The sequence below is a fragment of the Struthio camelus genome, chromosome 8 (assembly GCF_040807025.1).
Source record: "Struthio camelus isolate bStrCam1 chromosome 8, bStrCam1.hap1, whole genome shotgun sequence".
NCBI lineage: Eukaryota > Metazoa > Chordata > Aves > Struthioniformes > Struthionidae > Struthio > Struthio camelus.
In genome coordinates, this window is record NC_090949.1 from 37121020 (window position 1) to 37147512 (window position 26493).

At 46.0% G+C, this 26493-nt stretch overlaps 1 protein-coding gene and 1 long non-coding RNA gene across 8 annotated transcripts; one reads left to right on the forward strand and one right to left on the reverse strand.

The window, feature by feature from the left end:
* Positions 1 to 3171: 3171 nt before the first annotated feature.
* On the reverse strand, positions 3172 to 7200 carry DIRAS3 (DIRAS family GTPase 3). Of its 7 annotated transcripts, none has more exons than XR_011142675.1 (4): positions 6916 to 6963; positions 5429 to 5892; positions 4681 to 4914; positions 3172 to 4459 (listed from the first exon to the last, which is right to left on the reverse strand). XR_011142675.1 is itself a non-coding variant. In XM_068953500.1 (4 exons), exon 4 carries the CDS (start codon positions 4376 to 4378, stop codon positions 3782 to 3784), a length of 597 nt encoding a protein of 198 aa, XP_068809601.1. In that variant the 5' UTR covers positions 4379 to 4459; positions 4681 to 4914; positions 5737 to 5892; positions 6878 to 6917; the 3' UTR covers positions 3172 to 3781. The 7 variants fall into 7 exon arrangements, 5 of the variants coding, with proteins under 5 accessions (XP_068809601.1, XP_068809602.1, XP_009687277.1 ...); XR_011142676.1 differs by lacking the exon at positions 6916 to 6963 and adding an exon at positions 6353 to 6415; XM_068953500.1 differs by having other exon boundaries at positions 5737 to 5892; positions 6878 to 6917.
* A 61-nt stretch (positions 7201 to 7261) lies between these two features.
* Positions 7262 to 25434, forward strand: LOC138068072 (uncharacterized). Its single transcript, XR_011142677.1, has 3 exons — positions 7262 to 7546; positions 8725 to 8819; positions 20475 to 25434. It is a non-coding gene; the product is annotated as an uncharacterized lncRNA (long non-coding RNA).
* The last annotated feature ends 1059 nt before the right edge of the window (positions 25435 to 26493 follow it).

The window sequence follows — 26493 nt, forward strand, 5'->3', positions numbered from 1 at the left end:
GAGGTGCTCAATGGGCACAAGCTCCTTTTAGTTGAAAGATAGCTAGTTTTAGTTATCTAGTGCAAATTCTATGATCTCAGAGGGTTACAGGTGAATGTAACCGCAGGCAGCCAGGCAGCATACCTGGTCCAGTAAACCAGGATCTGTCTCTTGTCTCATAAGACTCAAAACCAGTTTTTTACTCTGGCAACTAGTCCACATCTGCAGGACCAGCTAAAACTGACCTGTGAATAGGATCAGGCTCCTGGGCTACCGGTAAGCTATCCCAGATGTAGCAGGTAAGCCAGGGAACTAGCAAAAAGGCAGCTCGGGTTCTCTTATCAGCTCTGCTAGTGCTTTGCTATAGGAATAAAGCTTGCTGCTGTGTTGGTGGAGAAACTGAAAGACACAGGGTTAAGTTGTTGATAGAAACGCATACCTATCTGCACAAAGCTTTCAACTGCTAATCCTTATCAAGTGCTCCAAGATAAAAGGTAGTGAGTAAAGACAGTAAATGATGTACTTTGATGGAAATGTCTCAGTGCAATAACCTTCATCCAGCCACTCAAGATACTGACGTGTCTCATGCTTCATTTGAGACTTTGCACAGTTGTTTAATGTTGTTTTTAAACTGCCAGCTATATTCACCTATTGATCTGGGAAAGAAGTTATGAGACATTAATAGCAATGCATGAAGTTGCATCAGCTCCGTCCCTGACCTTGTCTCGCCACATCTAAACTCATAAAGAACTTTTCAGAAGGACAGTGAGTTTTGACACTGGCGGGATGAATGAAAACATAGGAAAAACCACCAACTTGAGAAATAGTGAGCAATTGTCCTGATTGTCAGATACGAACACAGTCAAGGCAGGCCTCCAAACTGCAGAGTTTACAGGAAGTATAAACAGCTCTGTAGAAAACATGCCAACATTGCCTCATGAAAAAAACGTACTGTTGGCTACCAGTAGTTAAGGATAAAGCCTATAACATATGATGTCTGGTATACCTCCCATTTAAAATGTTCACTCCAGATATGAATGTTTTCCAGATGTCTTTCATCAACTTTTTTTTAAAATAGATCTGTTCACTTTTAAAACTGCACTTATTCAAGGAAGACTAAACTATTTACTTCAAACTTGCACTCCTTATACTGCAAAACACGAACCCTTAAAGCAAGCCCATTACTCCTTTAACTCAGCAATATGCTCCTATATCAGGGGAGGGGAAAACTTCAGCATGTGCATACTACTCCCATCAAATGCCATCTGTAACAGATGCATATTACTTATTCTGGTTTTAGCAAAACCTTTACCCATCAATCCCCCAAAAATCTTCAGATATTTTCCAACAGAATTATTTTGTGACAATCCTAATTCTGCACTGTACCTTTATTGCAGAATAGAAACATTAGCCCAAGATTACCAGCTGTAACAGTACAAGACTCAATGCCACCAAAGGGTCCAAGTACACCAGCCTATCTGATCTTGAGTCCAAGGAAAGCAGACTCAAATACAAGACTTATGAAACAACTGTCATTTCAAATTTCATTGCCATTGTTTTGAACAATCAGCGTCCCCAAGGCAATACTGCATTTTTCACTATTATTAACTACAGTCATTTAGAGATAGTTCTCTGGTAAGTTGTAGTACCTTCTAATTTAGATTTGTGTGGAAGTTTTAATAGCCATCATCTAAATAGGAGTCAGTCCAATTAATTTCCTTTCATATCAGAATAGCACATTACACACACAAAATCAAACTGGCTCAGTTTATATGGAAACCATACTTCATAGAATTGACTTAATACACCTAAAATGCACATTATGTACAAATCATTAGATGGAGCAACAGCAGGTATTGTTCTTATCAGACCTGCCCTAGGCTCCTAGTCTGGAGCTTGGCATGCTGGGGCCCCACACCACCATCCTCCATTGCACACGCATCTCCCATCGCTCTCTCCAGTCAGTCATGTGGGACTCCTCCTCCTCTTGTAGTCAAAGTCAGCTTGGGAGATCTGCCAATGATTCTGCCAGGTACTGGAGAGACTGAGCTTGTTTTGGTTAATATTAGTTGTTCCTTGTACTCTGGCCCCTCATCCTCAGGGATCCCCTTACCACCTACAGGGAAGATGCCACAGTGATTGCAGAGCATTCCATGTGAATAATTGCTGTGCCTTCACACAGACCTCTCCGTGAAGGCAGTGGGAGTTGTAAAGATATTATTAGGCCTTATGACTTCTTAGAAAGGCTTAAATATAAAGTGTTTTATCAGGATTTCAAGGACTGGAATTCAGCAGGTTGAAATGGAACTGAAATTGTCTGCAAATATTTTTGCCAGATGTCGAAAGAGAAGCTTTGTATAACTGTTTGGGAATGAAAAAACAGACATCAAAATCACGTACAAGCTTAAAGAAAAGGAAAAAGCAAGAGTAACTCCGTTATCAAACAAACCATTATGCCTTCTTCTACGACCACTCTTCAGTCTGACTCTCCCCAACTAACAGAAGCATTACACACAGCACTGGCAGAGAGGATAAAAACAGCACCATAGTTCCAGCATAGGAAGTTCAAGGACCTGCAGGAGATCATCTATAAAAAAAATCAGGTGTAGAGCCTTGTATCAACCTGGCAAAACCACATATTACTTGGTAAGTAGTTTTAAGTACATATGAGTCAGGAGAGAAAAATGCAGAATATTTCAGTCTGCATAGAACATTCATGCAGTGCTTGCTTGGGTTTCTGAAATCATACATGAGATTTTTTTTTTTCCCCTGTTGAATCAAATGACATGAAAGCTCCAGCTCTAACTGGGGCCAATTCCCTCGGTACACACTACAGAGCTAACTGACCCCTTATATTTGGGTAGGAAGTCTGATTTACCTTTTAAATCTCTTCTAGAAGCATGGCTGGTATGCACCACAGAACGTAGAGCATTAGTCCAACTAAGGCTCACATGTAAAAAGAAAAGTTAGCTGCCTTTTTCTGTATGCTGTCCAGGCTACAGGAAGATCTGAATTCCTCAAATTCCAAGGCCCCTATTCCCCCACTAAGTCCTGAAGACGCTTTACAGCTTACACAATTGACCCTGGCCTCAATGGAGAGGTGAAAAATGGCAAAAGGAAAACCAAAAGCCAGCTCAAAGTGCATTGGAAAGACAACTCGCTGGCCAGGTGGGATAAGAGCAAACAGTCTGATTACATGCAAGTATAGCTTTAATCCTTCACAGAACTGCCGAAATCTCAGGAGCTGCATAACATACATAAGTAACCTTAACTTCTATCATTAAAAAAATTGTGCATTTGGTAGACAAGTTAATCCTTCTCCTCAAAATGTAATTGCCTGAACTTGTATGTTCATTTGCAGTGCAGATCCCTAGCTTTGTTAAAGATTTGCTCTTGTCAGTATTTTTCTCAAAACATCTGAATGTATACACATAGGCAACATTTGATTTGTTTCAGGTAACACAGTCTGAAGATACTTAAAAACTAGTATGTGCTCACAGAAATAAAGATAACTTTGTTTCTAACACTGAGATTTTTCTTGTGTAAAGTGTTTCTTGTTCTTGCTTAAAACTTGTAATCACATGTAACAGCTAACACTGAACGTTTATTTAAAAAAAAAATTAAAAAACATGCAAAAAAATCCTCTTTAAAACCAACACAAAGTGACCCAACTGATGTTTTACAGAAAAGTGATAACCCTGTATGGCATGGATTCTTCTGAAACTTCCAGCAAACATTTTCTGGTAGAGTCCATGCTCCGATTACACCGTGCAGTGATGCAAGTCCAGCCATTCAAAGCCAATCACATAACAGAGCACTTCCCTTTCAGTTTATCTTTCCTTTTCTGCTGCTTGGATTTCTTTCCATCCACTTGAAGACTGATAGTTCTTCTCTTCTCAAGATTCAGGAGCTCCTGGAAGAGCTCCTGTACATTGTAGTTCATTTTGGCGGATGTCTCCATGAAGGAACACTTCCACTTGCTGGCTAGTGCTTCCCCCTCAATGGCATCCAGCTCCCTCTGGTTCTCATCACTTTTGTTACCAACTAACATTATTGGGATTTTTTGGATATCCCCTTTAATCTGACAAATCTGTTCATAAATCGGCTGAAGCTCTTCCATGGACTGCCTGCTGGTGACAGAGTACACCAAGATGAAAGCATGCCCTTTGGATATAGACAGCCTCTGCATAGCAGGGAACTGATGGCTTCCTGTGGTGTCTGTAATCTGAAGGGTGCAGATGCTCTTATCACAGCTGATTACCTGCCGGTAGGTATCTTCAATTGTGGGGATGTAGGCTTCCCTGAAAGTTCCTCTTACAAAACGAAGGACTAAGGAGCTTTTGCCAACCCCTGCTGCTCCAAACACAACCACCCTGTAATCATTGCTTTGTTCAGGCATGTTTGTTGTGCTGTGACACAAGTGAAGATTTGAACTGAGAATGCCCAAGTTTGAGTTTACATACCCCTATACAGAGATGGCCTGTGGAGAAGGTGAGGGGAGGGGACAAAGGGGAAGACAACAGGAGCAGAGGGGAGAAGAAGGAAAGAAAGAAGTCATTCACTGATTTCACAATATGCTATTTCAATAGCCAATTAACTCCCCCCCATCCTTTTCTCGTGCATTAAAGAGAAAAAACCATCTCCCCCACACATACATCCCAAATGCAGCAAATGCTATTAGGAATAAAAACTGTACTTCACCTGTAGCCATCAGCTCCCATACCCGGTGCAAGGAGATGAAATTCGCCCGCGAGCAGTGATGTGCGGCAGCCTGGCTCCTGGGAGCTGCCCGGTGCCAGGTCAGGTGCCCGCAGCCGGCGCGCTGGCTCCCCAGGGCCACCAGCGCTGCGCTGCCTGCCTGCCTCCTTCGGGCAAACACCAATCCCAGGATTGCTCATTTTCTCCCTCTTGCTATATATTCCATCCACCCACTCCCTGTGGGTCCCGAAGAGCAACAGGAATTACTAATGCGGAAAAACCCTAGAACTGCAGTGTCCCTAATGATGGATGCGAGCTAACGCACCAGGCTGCACCATTTCCCCACTGAAACAAGAAGGGCAAGTACCACAAGCAGAGTAAGGCTGAATCCTTTTAGGGGAAGAAAAGCATTCCTGAAGCTTTGCAGTGTTTTTCCTCGAGTCCCTCTCACTTACCTCAGCCTTCAGAGACCTTACCCACCTCTACGCCTTCCTCCCCCCCCCAAAAAAAAGCTCCTTAAATAAATCCAAAAACTCTCAACACAAAAATTTTATCTCTGAATCCAGTGCTCAAACCTTTTAGATCCAAGCAAATTTTGGTTCTCCATCCTTCAAATTCCACGCACAAATAGAGAGAATAAATAGTAAGTCTCTTTTACTCCATCTTCCCCCCCCCAACCCCTCCTACACAGCTGATATGCAGGTGCTGACAGGTCTCGGTTTCCACCCAGGCTGGCAATTTCTCAGCTCACCTTCAAGGCCAGTTTTATTTCGAGGGAACCATTTGAGGTGACAGGGATGATCCGTGACATTTAACAAGTTCTGCAGCCTTCCCTCAGCTCCCAAACAAGCCATTGAATCTTTTAAAGATCTCCAAGACCTACTTCTTTGATTTTATTTCCCACCCTGGGAAATAAACTCCCTGGCTACTTAGGGAAGAAAGATCCACATTCCACAGTTTGTGACGCCTCATTTACAAGAAGTTTTATAAAATGCCATCTCTTCCCATATTCTCTTTGAAGGCAACAGGCGGGATTACACAGCACCGCAAATAACTCACGGTGCCTTGCAGGAGAAAGCCCTTTCGCCTCAGTTTCCCCATCTCTAAAAAGCACACGGCATCCATTCCCCTAAGGCTACTTTCGGGCTCTCTGGGCACAGCCCGCGCTTTCTCGGCGGTGCTGCCGCAGGAGGAGAACTGGGGCTGCCCCGCGCCCTAGCCAACGAGGGAGAGATGAAACAGGGAGGAAAAACCGCCTCCAAAATCACCCGGGGTCAACAGATGCCGGGGCCGAGGCACGGCCCGACCGCTGCTCCCCCCGCTTCTCCGATCGTTACCGGCGCCCCCCCTCCTCCTTCACCGACCGTTACTGGCTCCCTCCCCTTCCCCCAACCGTTACCGGCACCGCCCCCCCTCCTCCACCAACCGTTACCGCCCCCTTCCCCGACTGTTACCTGCACCGCCCCGCCCCCTTCCCCAACCGTTACCGGCGCCCCCCCTCCTCCACCACCAACCGTTACCGCCCCCTCCTCATCCACCGACCGTTACCGGCGCCCCCCCCCCTCCACCGACCGTTACCGGCGCCTCCCTTCCCCTTCTCCCGACCGTTACCGGCACCACCCTGTCCCGCCCCCTTCCCCCGACCGTTACCGGCGCCCCCCCCTCCTCCACCGACCGTTACCGGCACCGCCCCCCCTCTTCCTTCACCGACCGTTACCGGCGCCCCCCCTCCTCCTCCACTGACCGTTACCGCCCCCTCCTCATCCACCGACCGTTACCGGCGCCCCCCCCCTCCTCCTCCACCGACCGTTACCGGCGCCTCCCTTCCCCTTCTCCCGACCGTTACCGGCACCACCCTGTCCCGCCCCCTTCCCCCGACCGTTACCGGCGCCCCCCCTCTCCTCCACCGACCGTTACCGGCGCCACCCCCCGTCTTCCTTCACCGACCGTTACCGGCGCCCCCCCTTCCTTCACCGACCGTTACCGGCGCCACCCCCCCTCTTCCTTCACCGACCGTTACCGGCGCCACCCCCCCTCTTCCTTCACCGACCGTTACCGGCGTCCCCCCCCCCCTTCCTTCACCGACCGTTACCGGCGCCACCCCCCCTCTTCCTTCACCGACCGTTACCGGCGCCACCCCCCCTCTTCCTTCACCGACCGTTACCGGCGTCCCCCCCCCCCTTCCTTCACCGACCGTTACCGGTACCACCCCTCCTCCTCCCCCTTCACGACCGTTACCGGCGCCCCCACCCCCCCGAGCGGCTGCGCGGCCGCCCAGGACCCGGAGCGGCTCCGCGCCCGGCCGCGGCGGTCGGGGAGGGGAGAAGGGGAGGGGAGCGCCGGTCGGGGCCGCGGCAGCCGCCCGCCGAGCGCAGCCCCATCTGGCAGCGCAGCGCCAGCGCCAGCCCGGCGGGGGCTCGGACAGGGCCGCCGACACCTCCCGGCCCCCTCGCGCCAGCCGCAGCCCCCACCCCGCTCACCTGCCCGTCACCCGCGCAGGGGCAGCGCCAGCCTCATTAGCGGGCTGATATACCTGGGCTAATTGGCCAGCTGGCGACTGCAAACAGCTATATAAGCACAGCTTTACCCCCCCCCCCCAAGCCCTTACTGGGCATGCCCCTGCAGGTTGGCTTTTCTGCTCGGTTCCTGGGGGCAGAAGGAGCAGCACGACCTCGGCCACCTCTTTGTCTAGCAGGGGCTCTAAATGCCTCCGGCTGATAGGTGCAACTTCTCTAGCCTCGATTTCTGAGAGCGTAAGAGCTTTCCCCCCCTTCCTCCCCATTGTACTCTGTACAGAAGGTGAAATGTTTTTATATTACTTTGTCTCTTAGGTATGGACTTCATTAGAGGTTTCTTGACTGCTTAAAAGGTAGGTAAAGAGCTTGTGTCTTTAGTTGTGTTATGTTTTAGAAGTGTTATGGAGGTCAGGTGCAAGACTGGTGTGAAAAATAAGACTTCTGTGTTAATATCTATTGTGTTGGCCACAGGGGAGGGAAGCTGTTGTTGCAGGACTCAATTGATGCAGGTCTCCTTTCCTTGAGGCTGCGAGAGGCAGGAAGGTCTCAATCTTGCTTCTGGCCAAACTTGCAGTGATGCCCACATAACCAGATCTGTTATGAGGTCTGTCAGGAGCTATGTCCTTTATTGAGACAGACTAAAAAAAGCAAAGCTAGTCTCAGTGCTAACAGCAACACTTTGTAGTGTGACAATTTAAACTTTATCTGTGTGCCTAGCAGACTGCCTGCTGTGGCCAAGAGGGGAATATTGCATTGCCTCGATGAGACTCCTGTTTCTGGAATGGGTGTTTCTAAGTGTAACCTCTAGCCTGGACCAGAGCTCCCAGTCTGGAAGTCCGCAAAAACCAGAATGCGTCTGAGTGGACTGGAGAGGCCATCAGCGATCCTCAACCCTGAACTGCTTTACCTTGGGAGAAGCAGGCTTACGGCTTGGAGACATGGTCCCTTGCCAGCAATCTCAGACAAGGCCAGACGCTGGGAAAACTGCAGTAAAGGATGGGAACCCAGAAAAATGCCAACTTTAAAATGTGCTAAAGAACACTTCTGGTACTTTACTGCCAGAAAGCAGGAAGAGTACAAGGGGGACAAAAGTTCCTGTGAGAGCTCAGCTTAGACTTGGAGACCTTATAGTGGAGCTATCCTTGGCTAAGGGCTGTCTGCAGAATCTGGCTATTTTGTTAAGGTCTGTGACTCTCTTGTACTGCTCAAGAGTAAGATAAGCACACTTAAAAAAACTCTTTTGCAAAGCTTTCCTCTTATATTGCTGTTGTCATGCAGTTCCTGCATAGTTAAATTACAGCTGGCCAAACTCGGCAGTCACAGGGACTGGTACTCCCATCCGAGGGCCTTCCTTTACTACCATCCTCAGGAAATTACGGTTGTAGGCTCTCTCCTGCCTCACCCCCACCTTTGACGTTGCTGACCTCCTGCTGCAGAGGGTGCTGCTAGCTGCATGCAGCCCATGAAGGAGGAAGCTTTGAGCTATTCAGGTTGCAGTCACTGCTTAAACAACCTTGCCTGCCTCTTTCAGGGGGAAGAAGTGTCAGATGATATTTTACAGGGTGGATCTGGCTTGGAGGATACTTGCTGAACTGCAGTGGACTACAATGTCTCCCAAATAAGCAGGTACCGCCATTAAACTGGCCAAGAAAAGGTTTTTTAACAAGTATAACTAGTGGTTTGTAAAACAGTAATGTTTGCTAAGGCTTTAGATCATTGGATGCCAACATGTTAGGTCAATTGACCCAAGATTTCTTGCAGGCCATCATTTGTTTCTCATAAAAGTTGTAACTGAAACCATGGTTAAAGATGGTGCTGCAGATACTTCCTGTGGTTCTGTGAACCACAGGCTGTTGAGCACAGTTTTGGAATGACAACTCTAAATAGGGCAAACAAACTCCCTTGAAAAGACTATAACAACATGAGCATCCTCAGCTGCTTCTGCAGAATCTGCCATGGCCTGGCCTCCCCCGTCTTCCCCTAACCACACATTTCTGTATGGCCCTTTGATAGCACATCTGGGGACAGCAAGCTTGCCCATTCCTTCCCCTACCACCAGCTCCTATCCACAGCTGCTTCTGTGCTCCCCTTCCTCTAGGGTGGAAGTGACTGTCTCTTTCTGTAGGCCAAACTCACTGGTGGTACTAACAAGTAGTTGCTCATTTCAATGTACAGTGCAGGGGGTGTTTAGTAACCAATGCTCTCCAAAGCTATAATTACATTTTAGTCATAGGAGGGTGATGCTGCTGCTCACTGTGTGGGACAAGCATGCAAGCTTCCAGCTGAGGCTACCTTAAGTCTATTAGCTGAAGAATTAAATCTCTTTGGGGTCATTTGTCCCAGCTATTCCTAGAAAGCTTGGAGCCAGAGAGTGAAGACTCACTCTCTGATGGGATTTTGCTATGCCATGTTTACACTAACAGATCCTGAGCTGCCTGAAGCAGCTGTAAAAGTCAGGTAGAGAGGTTAGTCCTGGAACTGAATCCTGTTGGTGACTGAGAGTCATGAAATTAATTCAAGAACTAATAGGAAAAAGGATATACAGGCCCTACAAGCTGATGTGGATCGAAGAATAATTACAGAGAACAATTTTGAGATAGCTGATACAGGAAGAAAGGCTAGGAGTTTGCAATAAGAGCCCAGTCAATGGGGAGCCTCTCAAATGGTGTCACACTGGGGTCTGAAAGTGTGTTTGTGTGCAGGGCTTCTCGCACAGAGGTTCCCCCGGCAAGGATTTCAGGCTCCAAGCCATAATGATGGATACCCGATTTCACTAGAGAAGCTGGGGTATGGTTAGTGCAGTGCTACAGTAAAACTTGGGTTTGTACCATGGTCTAGAGTGTAGCTAATTTAGTTACTTTGATCATTTAAGTGACAGCTATTTGGCCAGTCAGCATAACTTTATAGAAAATACTGTGTTTTAACATTTTCAATGTGCTGCATACAGCTTGGAAATATCTAATTGTGACAGAAGAATACGGCTCCTAAGCCTACAGACACTGACATAATTCCCCTTGCATCTAAAACGTATGCTGGTGTGCTGCTGACTGCCATAATGTCGGTAGGAGGAGAATTTGGCTCCAGCCTGCATGTGTAGCATCCGTGTTTCAGCAGCTGTGGGAACCCATTTCCACCAGCAGGGATGTAAGCGAAGTGCTGTGCTGTTCCTGGCTCAGACAAAAGGCAAGCGGCGTTCGTCAAAGGCCAAGGCAGCGCTGGTAATTTTAATAAGGCCTGTTCTCTTGGCTGTTCCCCAGTACTTTTCCCCCTGAGTTGCTCTCTCCTCCACTGGCAGCCTTTCCAGCTCTCCCGTTCCCCTTTGGGGGCAGGCAGCCACAGGGCTGTACTGCCCAGGGAGGAAAGCTCTCCCTGACGGAGGATGACCTTGGGAATGTGATTTGCAGGTGCTTGGCAAAATGAGAAGACCTATAAATCTCCTGGTTTGACTGGTGCAGGAGCTGGAGAGCAATAAGCCTACAGACGGTCTCAGATGTGTTCTGGAACAGAGGGAGTGCGGGAGAAAAATCTTGACAAAAGCACAATTTCCATTATCAAAATTGCTATATCTCCTCCCCTAAAATACCTGTGAAATACCTCTAGAGAAGTAACCTGGAACTAGGAGTTTGGGATGAAGAAAACAAATGTTAACTATGTCTGCTCAAAGTGCATGCTAGCTATTTAATACTGTGCCTCCTGGGAGCCAGTGGAACTGCACAAGGGTCTGTACAGCTGCGGTGAGACACTCTTGACCCCAAATGTGTATGCTCAGGGCAGACAGGCTCAGGAAGAGGTATTGCACACTGGGGACTGTGGGATAGGGATGGCGTGGCTGCGCCTGGGTGGTTGGTGGTGGTTCTGCCATGGTCAGTTAATTACCGGAAGCAAAAGGAGGCAGGATCAAGGAACAGACCTTGAAGGCAGAGAATGCTCTAGCTCCCTGCTTGAAACCATTTCTGCAGCTGCTCTCCTGGCTTCAGTGTGGGCAGAAACAGGGAAAGGGAGCAGCCAGTTTGGAAACTATGGGTGGGTTTCATTTGGGTACACAGTCCCAGTCTGTGGAGGTTCTGAGCAGGCTGTGCCTGCGGGGAAGAGCCACCGCTGCTTATCACAGGGGCATCGAGGGGGGAGCAGGGCTGCTTGTGCAGCAGGGGCTCACCATTTTCTCTAGGGCTGTGAATGGGATTTCTACCTGTAGCCAAATACCACTATGGGAGGCACAGCAGCACCTAAAGAGTGAGCAAACGCTTGTGGAAGAAACACTTTTCAGTCCTTCCCCAAGTTTATGCTTCCTAAACCATCTGTAGTTATCTGGGTTATCACTTATCTTTGCTGCTTGCTGCATCACTGACTCCATGGTATTCTCCCATCTACTTCACATCCATTTCTACCCTTCCTGAACAGCCTTTTAACACCTGCCTCTTATCCCAGAGCAAAAATTATGGGACTTTGGACCCATTTTATACTGCTCTGGATTTTTATCTAATACAAAAAGGCCCGGAGTTTTTTCTCAAGGAGCTCCAGTCCTAACATTAGGCCCTTTCAAATGCTGTCACTGTTCACTGCGTTATTTATACAGGGAAAATAATAAGCAGATGCTAATTCTAGGCCAGCTGTTTTAGAAGCAGAAGCCAACTGTCTCAAAGTCAGCAGCTGATAAAGAGTAGGGCTGATGTTAATCTCAGCTGCACAACAAGTAAGCAGGACACCTGATTTTTGCAAGGTACTTGGAAGCATGCAGGATGGAGCATGGATCAAAAACCAGCCAAAAGTAAGGAGAACTATAACTGAGACCCTTAAAAACCCTCTAACACCAGTAAGGTGCCTAATTAAACTGGGCTGCTTTGAGAGTTTCTGTCTAAATAATATAGTACTAATAATAGGGCAACAAAATGAATCTGTTTAGCAATACACCAATCTATTGCTTCATGCTTAACCCAAAGGTGTGGAAATTATTAACAGTACTTCTTTTACAATAGAGACTTATTAGTGCTATAATGATGTCTGCTGGATCACAACTATCTGAAGAGTTCATTATTCAGGACATTTTCTCCTGCTATTAGTCATCTCAAAGGCCTGTTCTCAGCTCACTAGGTGTAAACACAAGGGGCTGCATGCAGGGTAACCACATAAAACTGTGTGTTAGACTATGAGCAAAATAAAATGCCTAGTGAAATGTCAGAAGGGGCATTGCTGTGGTAACAAGGCTCCCAGAACAATCGCACAGCATAAGCAGCATTAATGGCATTACAGCTATGCTGACTTCCCACTTCCTCCATTCACATCTGCCCTGGGGCATGTGCTGAGAGCTTTTCGCGTCCTTCTTCAGTGAACGCAATGCCTGCAGCTACAGAAGAGGGGTGTTTCAAAGCAGAGGCTCGCTGAGAGGGTTGCGTTAGAGTCTGGCGTTGGAAGATACATGTTAGATGCAGTTTAGGGGGCGAGGTTCAGGATGAGGCCTGAAGGCCAGTGGTCAGATGAGTGGTGTAGGACACTTCCCTTTCTGGATGAATTCTGTGCAACCCCTTCCAACTATTTGGCTGCAACTGTGGCTTATTTGCACCCTGCCTACACGTTGCCTGTGAGATGTGTGGACTACCCACAGTAACAACTGGAACCATCACTTCCAGTCCTTTCCCAGTAACCAAGGAAGCTTGATGGTCGTTTATAACACAGGCCATAATCCACAGCTCTGAGGGTGGTTTATAATGCAGGCCATAATCCACAGCTCTCAGTGGTGCACATGATGCATGCTCATGCATGTTGACAGCGGTGGCAAATATTGCTGCATAGGAACTTGCGAGGACTCTGCCTGGTCACATAAGCAGCGATCTTCTACAGACTTCCATTCAGCAGCACTTTTCTCTTTGCTTGATTAAGGCTTCTGCAACCCTGAAACATCTTACAATTTTAAAATCTAGATGCAATCCTAAAATGCCCCGTTTCAAGGTATCTGGCACAATCAGCTGACCTATGCCCATATATCACTTGACTCTTCCCGCTCTTCTCAAAGAGAGAATATTCTCCCTTTAAAGCCTGTGTTTCCATGTGACCCAAAAACTGTGGCTGCTTTTATGGTTCTTGCCTTTCCAGGCAGAATGATTTGTTCACTAATTGCCTACAAATCATTCACTTCACCTGAATCTTATCATTAATGAGGATTTTCAGAGATGATTTTTAAAACATGAATTCTGGTTTTTATTAGGTATTTATTAGCCACAATGAAATGCTAACTAATTATTAGCTTACCTGCTATCTCAGCTAGCCACTTTCCTTGCTCAAATGCAGATATCCAATTTTCAAACCAAATTTGCCAAGTCTTGCTATGTTTTGGACAGATTAATGTTCCCCAACCAGTGTCCATCTGAACCCAGTTGGATGGGTCAGTGAGGGATCTCTCCCTTTTTGGCAGCTCCATTGCAGTGAGGGAGCCCAGGCCTGCTGGGCTGCTGCACTTTGCCGCACTTATTGCAAACAAGCGACTGCTGTTATTTGTGCTTTGACCTCGGCAGCCGAGCAAGGTGTGTGCAGCAGATCCACATACCTCTGAATTTTTCCTCTCTGGCCTGGTGGCTCTCCTGAACTAGCAGATGGACTCCATCCTATCCACCTTATCTTAATAACAATTCTATTTTGCAGTTATTTTTTCTTCATTGCAAAACTTTCTTTTTTTTTATTTTCTCCAATTAATGAACCCAGTTCATCACCATTCCTAACACCCCCTCCTCCATACCACCATGTCTTAGCATCTCCCTTCCCCTTCTTTGCAGAAAAAAGTGCAGAATTTGAAACCAGTCCTACAGGGATGGATTTCTATCTTCTTTCTAGCCCCTCAGCAGCTGCTGCCTCTCTTGCCCGCTGCTCTAAGGAAAGACTTAATTTTCGTGGCAGCCTCACTCTTTGTCTTTGGCCTCCTAGCAGTCACTTCCAGCTGACATCTTTGTGAACATCCATGGGCAGTTGCCCTGCAAGGGCTTGTTCTGGTTCCTGGACTGCAGGTACCAAAGTTCCTGTAGGGTCCCTTTCTCTGAGCTCTCTGTGCTTCCCCGCCCAGCTCAGTCCCCAACTACATGTGAAGGACCTGCTGTAGGTCTGGTGTGAGTTATCTCAGTCCTGGGATTCCTGGACACACAGACCAGCGCTGCCTGATGCAGCTGTCATTCAGCTAAATCCTACTTTGCAGGGCTCACACTTGAGCCCAGACCAGAACAGGCTGTAAGATGACTCTTTCTGAGGGATATTTGTTTGATAAATCAGACAATATGAAAAGCAAAGAGGCTTTTCCGTTCAGAGAAGGATTCCTTCTGAGTCTTCTCCAGTGAATATGGTAAGAAAGAAGCTGTGAGTCAAGTCATTAGAGACAAGAGTGGAAACATCTCCAGCTGCCTTGGAAAGTGGATGAGAAGTTCCTCTTTCTTGAGGAAGACCAATCTTGGAAGGACGTGGCCATGAAATGCTGACTCAATCCCTACTGTTGGTTAGGATTTGATGAGGCAGCAGCTGACAGTGACCAGACTAGTTCAGGGAAAGAAATTTTAAATGGAACCAGCTGTTTGCAAGAGCCTTCTCTCCCCTCAGAAGAGTAGAGCAGAGTGCAAAGCAGAGCAAGGGGGGAGCCACCCTGCTGCTTTGCCGCCTCTGCTCCTGCTGGAGCGGAGAACCTGATGCAGGATAGTGGTAGAGACTCACAAGGAGAACTGAGGCTGATGGGGGGCTGTTTTGTGTAGTGACTTTGCCAGTGGTCGTTTCCCGTATGCCAGGAATCCCTTGAGACTTGCAGGGATTTCTCAAGAAGGTACTGTCCCAAGTTACCAAATCCAGGCAGTGCTTGTCATTGCTCTTTTTATTCATGGCTGGCTTAGTAAATCCTCCTTCCCCACTGCTCAGCAAGCATACAGCTCTGGATCCCCCACAAAACTTCACTTGTGTGCTCAGCACCCCCCTTCCCAGTGGTTTTCAGCCATCTGTCCAGCCTACTGGGCAGTTTGGCAAGAGGAGTCCTCAAAGATGATGAATCTGCTCAGGAGCAGAGCACACCAGTGAGGGCAGGATGGCTTTTCCAACAGCCCCAGGAGCTGTGTCTCTGAGCGGTGGGTCAGTGGGCAGAAGGCTTTGGTCATGTGCCACTAGGCTGTTCCCCACCGAAACAAGGAAATGAAAATTGAGGCACTGGAAATTTCATGTAGTAGATTTCTCTTACCAATTTCTGGAAATTTAAGCAGTAAAAGAGGTTTCCTGTCCCTCTCCTCCTGCCATATACTTTATCTTCTTTTCCTTAAGTCTCTGTTAGGACACACCATTTGTTTTTTTAAGTGTCCCTGGGGCTCCCAGGAAGCAGTTCTGCATGCAAGACAGCAGCTGGATTTCTCGCAGACAGGAAATAGTGTAATGCCTGTGTTTCTCGGCCACGTACACACCGTCGCTTACCAACACCCTGAACTGCACGGTCTAGGATAGAAACCACTCCAGTGCAGCACACCCACTGATGGGACGAGTCTTTCTTATGGAAACTCTGAAAGACTTGACACAATGAAGCAAAGAGAAGAAATGGTAGAAAAAACAAATGCTTGCTATTATAATGTATGTAACTTTCAGTGACTCTAAATGGTCAAAGGATAGAACAATATTTAAACTGTCTAGGCAAAGAATTTACTGTACAGAGGTGTCACAATTCACCTCAGGTAAGTTTGAAATATGCTCTTTAGATTGCAGCTCCGACGTGAGCAAGGGAGCGTGCTTGATGAGCCCTCCTCCCCCCCGTTCAGCCTCAGCGCTGATGCTCTGATGTTCCCCCAAGCGCTCGACATGGTCTTAATGAGGGATAAAATATTGAAAGGCCTGCCAGCTAGAAAGGCTGAGCTGGAATCGACACTTCTGCTCCAATGGCAGGAGGAGGCAAGGGCTCAGCAGAGATGTTGCAAAGCAGTCGCCAACCAGCGTGCAATCTTTGAAGAGACTCCTGCGAGAGGGCTGGGATGCAGCGGAAGGGGAACTAATCGTGTTAGCTTATCTCAGCCCAGCAATAAAAATTAACGGCAGCGGCAGCGCTTCCAACAGGACCAGGCAGCTCCAAAGAGCAATACATAGAAATGCTTCAGCAACGCACACCCAAGTCACAGCAGCAAAATGAACGGCCCCGGAGAAAATGCTGTTGCAGCTCAGGCCACGAGGGGGAAAGCAGCGCGGGTGCTGCTGGAACAGCACTTGTTCTGTCATTACTGTGATAACTCCCAGGACCTAAATCCTCCCTTGCTTCTCCCCAACTTACAGACAGCTGGAGGCAGTGCTTCCGTTTTCCAATTGCTTCCTCGAGCACAACCTCGGTCCCCAGAGGTACCCAGCATCATGCCCGTTCACATGCCATAACACTGCTGAGGGTTCAGGAGGAATCTGTTCTCTCTTCACCCTGCTGCCAGAAACACTGGCAACCCTGCTGGCCTGCTCCCATCCCAGATGGAGGTCTGGCAAAGCTCTTGTTCCGGAAACGAGGGCTGTTAGGAACTGACAGTGAGAGAAGAGGTGCGGCAGCACACCCTGCGGGGGCCAGCCCTCCAGCAGCCGCGGGTACACGTAGCCTCTGAGGACGCAGCCCGGCCCGCGCTCCTGCACCCCATCTCCAGCAGTGTCAGAGCCCCTTGCTTTCAGCCAGGCCGAGGAAACTTTCAGCTTCCTCATCTCTACTGTATGTATTATTTCTTCCCAGCCATCACACATGTCATCAGGATATGCTAAGAGCACATCCAAGGTAATTTCTGTGTTTTCTTCTGCAAGAGTAAGGAAACATTAAGCTTGTTAGACAGGAGTAGTATAGAATATCAGAAAGGTGGGAGAGCCTCTGAATGTTGAAAGGACCTACAAAAGAGACACCTAGTAACAGTGACATCTCTTATTTAATTTAAAACTATAGATCTAACAACAGAAGTTCATATTGATTTCCCATAATAGTCTCTAACAAGAAAAAGAACTCAAAAAGCCATGGGCTGGTGTACATCATAATGTCAGGTGCTAAGTAAAAAAGCAGATCTGTGATCAGTGGAGCACTCCTGTGTGTCAGCTGCCTAGCAAAACCCTTCCAAAAATAAATCTGTTGCTGCTTATTGCTTATTTTACTCCAATGAAAATGCATAGACTTTGTCTTGTCTTTAAGAGTAGGAGTGACAGTCATTTACAATAGGCAAACTAAGCAGAATTCAGCAGCAGTCTCCAGCTGTTTATGTCTTGTCTCTTATGGTTTATTCTCCTGCAATTTTTTCCCCTTGCAAGTCAAGCAATCCTTTATTTTCACTGTAAGAAAATCCCATATGATAGCTTTAGGCTACAGAACCTGCGGCAGGAGAACAAACGTGTTTCCGTATCCACACAACATACTAATTGCCAGGGTACTTCGCATGACTTCTCCTAGGCCTAATGCAACATCCAGGCAGGAGAAATAGTTCTTCATTCAGGCAAACCCCCAAACACTTTAAGCAGAATGCAGTTGGGTTCACAAATAGCCAGGTTGGGCATATCAGTAACAGTATTCAAGGATAAGTTCCTGTGAGGAACTACTTATTTTTCTTCGATGCCTGACAGATGGCTCACTGCATTTCTGCTCCTGGATGAGGGTCTAGTCCCTGTCTTTGGCGGGACATCAGGACCAGAGCTCATTAAACATGCTGACAATAAGAGCGTTATAGTCACATGTATGCATGACATCCCTATTGCCGTGTATGCATACGGCACTGCAAAGCCCATGGAAAGCGCGATCTCTGTCAGAGACTTCTGTGGGCAAAGCCGTTTCTAACTTTGTGTTCACACTGATGGAGTCCTCTAGGTGCTCCTGGGGGATTGCAGCACAGAAAGCAGTGGACCAGCTCTCATTTCAGCTTTCTGCTTTCCTCTGTACTGCAGTGCCCAAGCTGGTCTGCAACAGAATCCTCTGTCTTGGAAAGAGTTCCAATGTTGTTGTTCTGAACGACAGAAGGAAAGGAATTGCTTACCTTTTAAAAAGATTTAATTTCCAAACATGAAATCAAAGGTGTGGAAGGTATGGTTTGGTTATGCTGATTAAACTTTTAAGAAAAGAGAGAAAGTGACTTACTTATATCGTTGTCCATCTTGAATGCAATGTCCAGCTGCGTGATGAAAAGCATGAACTGGAACCAGGGGCTCATCTCCTTGCTAGGAAGAGGAATGTGAACAGCAAACACGATATCATTGGCCTCTATCTGCCTGCTCACTGCTTCGTCAAAGTCTTTGATCTTCTCACAGTGGTTAGGTCCCCAGGGCATTTAGCCACTTGGTTTTGTGGTGGTTTTTTCTTACATCAATGCACTTCACTGACATGTAAGGAACAGCTGTAGCGGGACTGGGAGCTGAAAATGAAACAGTGAAATGTAGGCCCTGCAAATTCATTACACAACCAGCAGCCTCTCACGCAGGGGCCTATCACTATCCTGCTTTGGAAACACAACGCTGTAAACCAGCTCTGCAACAAACGTATAAGAGGAGGACAATTTGTCGTTATACTTTGCAGCAGCAAGCATATGTCAAAATCAATGTCTGCTTATACCTGTAAACTCTCCTTGGAAGTGTTGGTCAGAGTCCTGTGCTTGAGCATCTGCTGTGCAACATTTTCATAAATGTTTGGAAGGGGGCAGAGAGAAAGCCAGCTGACAGAGTCTGATATTAAGTTATTTAGGACAGTGAAGACAAAAGTTGCTTACAAAAACTGCGGCAGTGCTTTGTCAGAATGAGTGCTCTGGCAATTCAATGTTAGATCAAATTCAGTAAATAATTTCAGCAAATTTAAATAAAGTCACTTCAGAGGTCACCACTGTTACAACACAGAAACAAGATCTCAGGAACATCGCAGTTCAGTGAGCAGCTCAGCTCAGGGTTCAGTGGTGGCTGGAAAGGAATCACTCCTCAAAGGAGCAGAGAACAGGAGAGAGGCCACTGTGTGTTCAACCTTGAACATGATGTGCAGATAACATCTCTCAATCTCAAAGATATATTGTATGGAAATCATATACTTTGTGCCTAGAAAAAGTACAGGGCAACAAAGGTATGCAGAGGAGCGTCTATTAGAGGACACATCACTTTGCATGATTTAAGAGAAGGAAGTGTCTTGGTAATTTCCTGCTACATGAACGCCTGCTTACGTTCCTCACCTAGGGAGCTATAAACGGGCTCCCTGGGAAGATGCCAGTGTGCAACATGCAGAGTTATATGTCCTCCTACTGTGACTCCTCTTAGTACTGCTCCCTAAATGAAATATGCAGTCAAGACTAAAATGAAAAGCTAGGAAAGCAGTGACCCCAATGCAAAATGACACAGATTTTTTTTTTTTTTAACAAAAGAAAACAAAAAAACAGATTCTTGTGTGAAAGCAACTCCAGTTAGTCTTCTCTTCTGCTTAACTGAAGACTGGGCAATTCCCTGCCAGCCACTCACTAAAGAGACAGAACTCTAATTACCTTCCTTTGCACAACCATGCGTTCCTTTCCAAGTTGATATTGAAAGCAGGAAAAACTGTTCAGTTGCTTTTTTTTTTTTTTAAACTAACTGCTCCCTCCTTCTCTGTACACAAAGAGGCTTTATATAGCTCTAGTATTTTAACAGGTAGCTAAATGCTAAGGAAGAAAAAGGGATTAAAAATTGAGGATATTTGCATTTTTAACACTCACTAGTGAGACTTCCTAACAGAAAAGCAGTGATTTGGAAAATCAGCAAGATTCCTCCAGAAACGTACAGCTTTTTGGTACTCATTTTTTCAATAATTGCCCCAATTAGCAGTGAAAGGGCTACACAGACGAGTAGGATTTGCTTCCTAACCACTTAACTGGCTTATTAATCTTGACTTTCCTCCTGCTGGGAGCAGCTTGAAAAAGGACAGGGACATAATCACACGAACCATCCTCCTGCCCATCCAGTATTCATTGGCACCATCAGAGAACTGGGACAGTCTCCAGCCACTGCTGAGAGACTGAAACCTGCCCGTCCAGGATTTGTTTTTTTTCATTTTTAAGCTGCAAAATTCAGGCCAGATCTGTACTGGACGCTTTGCTGCTGGAGCTCTGTGGCAGTCAGGCACACGGTTAGAAGGGATCTCCCGACTGTGGAGCCACCCGTGCCTGCAGAAGGCTTTTTGCAATGTTATTTGTTCTAATAAGGCTGTAGCCATCCCGTTTATTCCCTATGGGGAAGGAAAGGGTGGGTAAGAAGCAGTGTTGGTCACAGGAACTTGAACTCCCTCCCCCTGAGGGCTGTCTTCATAAAAGTCATATCTGTTTGGTTTTACAGGAGACTGGCCATGCTGGTTCAGACTGATATTGTGCTTTCAGCAGTGGCTGAGAAGAGGAACAACAACAAGGTAGCCCAAGAAGGGCTACGCATCCAGCCCATCGTGCACACCATCTGTGTTTGTTCATTCCCAAGGACAAAGCCATCAAGAGCAAACACTGGTCAGACCACTGGTGCCTCTGAAGCCCATGCTTTAGCTCAGATGAAGCCTGTGTCCTGGGAGAAGCTGCTCCATCCAGACCGAGGCAGGGAGGAGCCGTTCTTGCAGGTCCTGGAAGGAGTAAACCTCCACATCCATATTCAGATCTGTTGTTGCCACTCCAAGATCTCCCCCAGGGTGTCCTGGTGAATCTCCCCCAGGGTGTCCTGGTGAAGACATGGATTTGAGACTGTTAGGTAAATGACTTCATGCCTAAACCTCCCGCTTCCCTTACAGCCAAAATCCCCATGGTCATAAATTACTGAAAGAGCAAGAAGGTGACAAGCTCTTCCCTAGAACACGGCCAGCACTTTGGAACTTGGCTCCCAATAGTTGGTGGCCCATGGTTCTTGTAGTGGAAGAAAGAACAAATCTTCCTCCGTTGTATCCTGTTGCTCTTGCTACTATAAATCTGCGTTGTATCCCCTCCTCAAGTAATCTCCTCTTAAAGCTTAAGGGTCTCAGTCTCCTCAACTGTTCCATATATGGGAACCATATAACCTTTGATCATTTTTGTAACCCTTCTCTGAGCCATTTCTAGATCTAATATAGCCTTTCAGAGATGAGAAGATCAGGACAGAACACAGCATTCATAAGGTAGGTGAATCATAGGTTTATGGCACATAATGCCTACTGTTTTGTTCTCTCTTCTTTCCCTTGTAATTCCTATTACTGGATTTACTTTCTTGGCCACTGCTGAGCTGATGTTTCTACAGGACTGTCTATCATAAACCTTAGATCTTCTTCCTGAGCCATAATATCCAGCTTGTTATCGAGCATGAAAAGCTAGGGTTATATTTGCCCATGTGCTTCCATGGACATTTATCTATACTGAACAACACCTGCTGTTGTAATGCCCAGTCATTCAGTTCTGTACCATGCTCCTGCTATCTTTCAGATGATCTTTATCCTTATATCCTGAGATATATCAGCAGATGTTCTCTCAGCAAAGGAATATCAGCAGATATTCTCACCTCACTGCTCCTTTCCTTTGGGGGTCATTTGTGGAAATGTCAAATGGCCCAGGGCCCAGTACAGACTCCTGCAGAACTCTACTGGTGGCCTCCTCCATCCTGACACTGATTACTCCTACTGGCAGCCATTATGCATACAGGACATGCCCTGCTGAGTTTCCTTACCAGCCTTTGGTGAGAAATTTTGAGCCTTTTCAAAATCTAGGTAGGCAATACAAGCTGGATTATCCTTATCCACATGATAGTTGATTCCTCAGAGAACTCTAAAACATCTGAGGCAAGACTTTCCTTTACAGAAGCTGTACTGTGCTGACTCTTCCAAAACAGTTCAATTTGTTTTATATCTCCTAGTTCCATACTTTATTAATACAGTTTCTGCTAACGCATCCAAAAGACACATCAGGTTCACAGGCCCGGTCCTCCCAGAACAGAAGTTGACATCCTATTTGCTACCCTCAGGTAAAAAGGCAGTTTTAGCACTAGGTTACTCACTACTGCTAATAATCCAGCTATTTGTCCCTCAGTTCCTACAGAAGTCAGGTGAGCATCATCTGATCCTACTATTTGTTAGCACTTGCTTTATCAACTTGTTCCCTAAACAAACCAATGACAAATTGTGACTCTTGGAAAAGGTTCTCCGGTGTAAGACTCTTCCTCTTTTCTTTCATTGCAAATATAAAAACACAGAAATCAAGTGGCTTCCTTGCAGCTGACAAGCCCTCTCTGAGGACGGTGCTGACCGCCAGCAGGGCTGGCTGGCAGCGGCTAGGAATCTATGCCGAGATCCACCAGCAAAGCCCTCTGACGTGGGCCTAGCCAGAGAAGGTGGAGGGTGGGCTAGCTTGCCGCAGGTTGAGATCAATGCCATTTTCTCCTCCTGAGCAGATGTCCTTCAGCTTTCTCTCCTCTACCCAAGGAGCTATTCTACTTGTGTGGCTGTTCCCAGGCTGCAGGAGGGGGGGCAGAGCTGAAGCGAATGTACAGAAGCTGGCTGAAGCAGGGCAGGGAAATGGGACTGAAGGTCCTTGCAAGAAGCAACACCAGAGAGTAGGGAGAGAGGGCGCCCTGCTCACCTGAAGTCATGGCCTCCTCTTGGGACTGTGGAGAGTCTCAGCAGCAAAACCATCAGGAGCCGCATCTTAGCTCAGGACCTTCCTCTGCTTCTGTTCTCTTTTCCTCACTACTTAAACAATGTTCAGGCTGAAAAAACGGCCTTCGGGGAAGCATCATGATAGTATGAGGTTTCTGTTTGAAGGTGAATCAGTTTAGAGTTGCATACTTACATCTCAGTTTACACAGGCGTGAGTGGGAGGAAAGGAATAACAAACAAGGCTGCACTGGAGTCTGCTGGAGCACTTTGCTTTACTATCTATTTACTGACTGATTTTAGAGCAGAAGAGAAAGATTCTGGTCCCATGCTTACTCTAAGAAAAATCAGAGAGCGCTCTAATCAGAAAAACATTAAAGCTTTCTCAACTAAAAGACCATTTGCTTACTTTTCCAGAATTATGGCCCCCAACTCACCCACAAAGGTCTAATGTAATCCACTTGAGTTTCTCCCAGCTAATTCCAGCTGTGTACAGCAACACCAGTTAAAACCCTTTAAAGAAAATCTCAGGTACTTTTTCCTGTTCCTCTCTAGTTCCCATACCCAGCTGCACTTACGTACTAAGCTCCTGGGATAGCTTTAAACCTGAAAAGCACCTTGCAAATTGTAGGAACTTCTACAAAAAAGCATTTTTTTCCCACAGTTCAGAGGGTTTGATTTTTTTTTTTTCCAAATCTATATTAATCCAGATGTTCTCCTGTCAGCAGAGGGCAGCAAAGGACTTCCACTGTAAGGAGTATGCTCGCAAAGAGTAACAAAGAAAGTCTGCCTAAGTAATCTGGAAAGAAAAGCAGTGTAGGAGGGTAGTAGTGGTTTTACAGTTATTTAAAATTCATGAATTTGCTCTTTTGAAATTCATTAGATCCTGAAAAGTGCTGTACTCCCTTCTAGCTTGTCTTTGAGGAGCCTAGTTCTTTTCTGTGGTATAAGAGAAGGAAAAGCTTTAGTCAACACAGGCTTTAGCAGAAATGGAGTCATGATCTCTTCATAAAACAGTCTCATCAGCATAGTTCCTCTCTGATGTGCCATTTTATAATGACGGCCTCCTATTCCAACTTCAAGCTGTTGATTATTGCACTTAATCTGTTGTTAAATTTTCTATTACTCCTGAAGCACAAGCTCTGGGAAACATTTTTTCCTGGATAATAGAACGAAAAACACATAATTCTTTGTCAGTAAACCATCTCTTTCTGTTGCTCAGAGGTTATATTGAAGGCAGAGTCTGTTGGCTACCAAAAAAATAGGTAGTCCTATTTGTTTTAATAAAAGTACCTATTAAGGAGATTTGAGCATAGTGAAGGTCTCAGTTGCCGAAAGGTGTCAGTTTGATTCAAAATGCCTGCGCTAACAGAGTTTGCAGAAATGAGCTGTATTTTATCCTGCTCTGTTAAAACACCCAAGATCCAAATAAACAGGAGAGTGGACTGCAAGACATGGAAGTCAGTGCCTTCTAACATGTTACCAAAGGAGGCTACTAAAATCCTGAAGTCACTGTAGAGTAATAGCACTGTTCAAAAGAGTCATAAAATTGCAACTTGTGAAGTCCACAGCATAGCTGTGACAAAACTCAAGGGCCAGACAACCTGGGCAGGCAAGTACAACGTACAAAACCTGATGGAAAACCTAACAGTTGCAGCGCACTGCGTGAGTCCAGGTAACTCTGCTGTATTATGTTGGCTTTAAAACATTGTTAGGGTATATTTGGAAAGATCCAGAGGCTCATTTGATTTGCAAGCTGCTTGGAGGGCAGTGTGTACACACAATGCTCAAATCTCATACCCTAGGTGACATGGAGGAACATGGGCCTTGCTGCTGCAGGTTCCCGCTCCATCCCACCCCCGGCAGCTTTCCGCGCTGCTGGCTCTTCCCTCCTGGCATGGGCAAGCCCCAGGGTCTTTCCCCAAGACGGAAGGCTGCACAGCACAGAAAGCCCAGGCAAAGGAGAGCGCTCCTCTTGCAGTCGGGGTGGGAAGACCGATCTGTGCCTCACAGCTGCTGTGGGAACTCACGGTCATCGGCTGGGAAAGCCAAAACAGGGGTTTTCACATACAGGTCCCTGTGTCCTTTCGAGCTCTGCCACTGTGGAAGAGGAGAGCAGCAGTCTCTAGTGGGGGCAGAACAAGAAGAGGCACTGGAGATGCCACATTCACGTTGGGTTCAACTTACCTGCTAGCATCCGAACTGAGCTGCAAATTGGTTGTGCCCTAACTTGCTGCTTCTTCACAGCACTATCCTGTGACAGAGCTGTTAGGTCCAAGAGATGATTATCTCACTTAAAGGATTTTTCACATGAGATTTCACTCTTTCCCTCAGTCTAAATGCATGTCTAAATTAGTGTGGGAAGTCAGCCTGAAATGTAAGGCCGGCTGAGTCAAGCCTCGACAGAAGGACACCAGCTGTGATACGGGGAGCAGACCTGCTTCCATGACCATTCTTTTCAGCAGGAAGGAGAACAGACTCTCCATAAACAAGACAGAAATTACTCTACTAATGATTAGTCCTAAAGCAAAGTCTTAAAAGACAAAAGGCATTAGTCATTGAAGGACTGTTTTTCTGCACCTCAGAGCATTTAAAGAGATGCAGCGTAACTGAACTAAGTTAGTCAACTGTTTTCCCCAGCAACAAGTTATATGAGAGGGAATTACTAACAGCCAGTTGTCTCTTGCCTGAAATATAAGACTAAATAAAAGCAAACAAAATCACAGCCAGAAAAGCTCTACTTTCTTCTCACTCAGTGAACCAGGCCAACAACAAAACCACAATACCGTATATTTTATTTAAATTAACAAATCTACATGTTTTCCAGGTTGCCTAAAGCATTCTGTAAAAAGTGAACACAATCTAAACAAAAAAAGGATATAGTTTAATAAGACCCATGGACTACTTATGAGACATATGAGAAGGGCTTAGGAATTAAGAAATAAAAAAGTATATATATATATATATATATTATATATATATATGTACACACACACACATACGTGCCCCCCCGCAACAAACCGTTAGTGTTTGACACAAATTTGGTTTTAAAGCTGCAATGCCCCATTTGTAAAGAGCCTTTACAAAATGCAATGCTATACTAAGCTGTAAAAGAAATCATGGACACATGTATTCAAATAACATAAATATTATATAAGAACCCAATGTAAAAAGAATGTTAAAGTTGCAAAGTCGAGCACTCAGCCAGGAAAATGCTGGAATTATGGTTATGTGCATTAATTTAATTCACCTCCTAGTTGAAGAACTACTGCAGTACACATTATTTTTTCTTCTAGCACTTGCTTCCTTATACAAATTGCTAACAAATTACATTTTGCTATCACTGTGGAAAGCATGGTCCTAGAACTTATTCCACATACAGTAAGTATCCCCCTCCTCTTTTTTTTTTTTTTTTTTAATAAGATATCCTTTGAGTACAGGGACATTATTATCCCATTTTACAAAAAGATAAGCTTATCAAAAATGTTTACTGTTCCAGTTCAAGTATTCAAAATCATCCAAAGCTCCCCCACTCCTTTTTTAAGTAGTATTTAGCACTTTTTTGTGCTACAGTGATTTCATAAGTTCAAACATAGCAGCATATGAATGACTTCAGATTCTGGAGTGTTGCATTCAACATTCCTCAAGTTTGACCCAATGCGTCTTGAATGAGACTAGTCGGGACAGGATTCTTAGCTTCACAGCCTCAACTCCTGCCCAGAGCCCAAAACACACAAACAAAACAATTTATCATAAAAA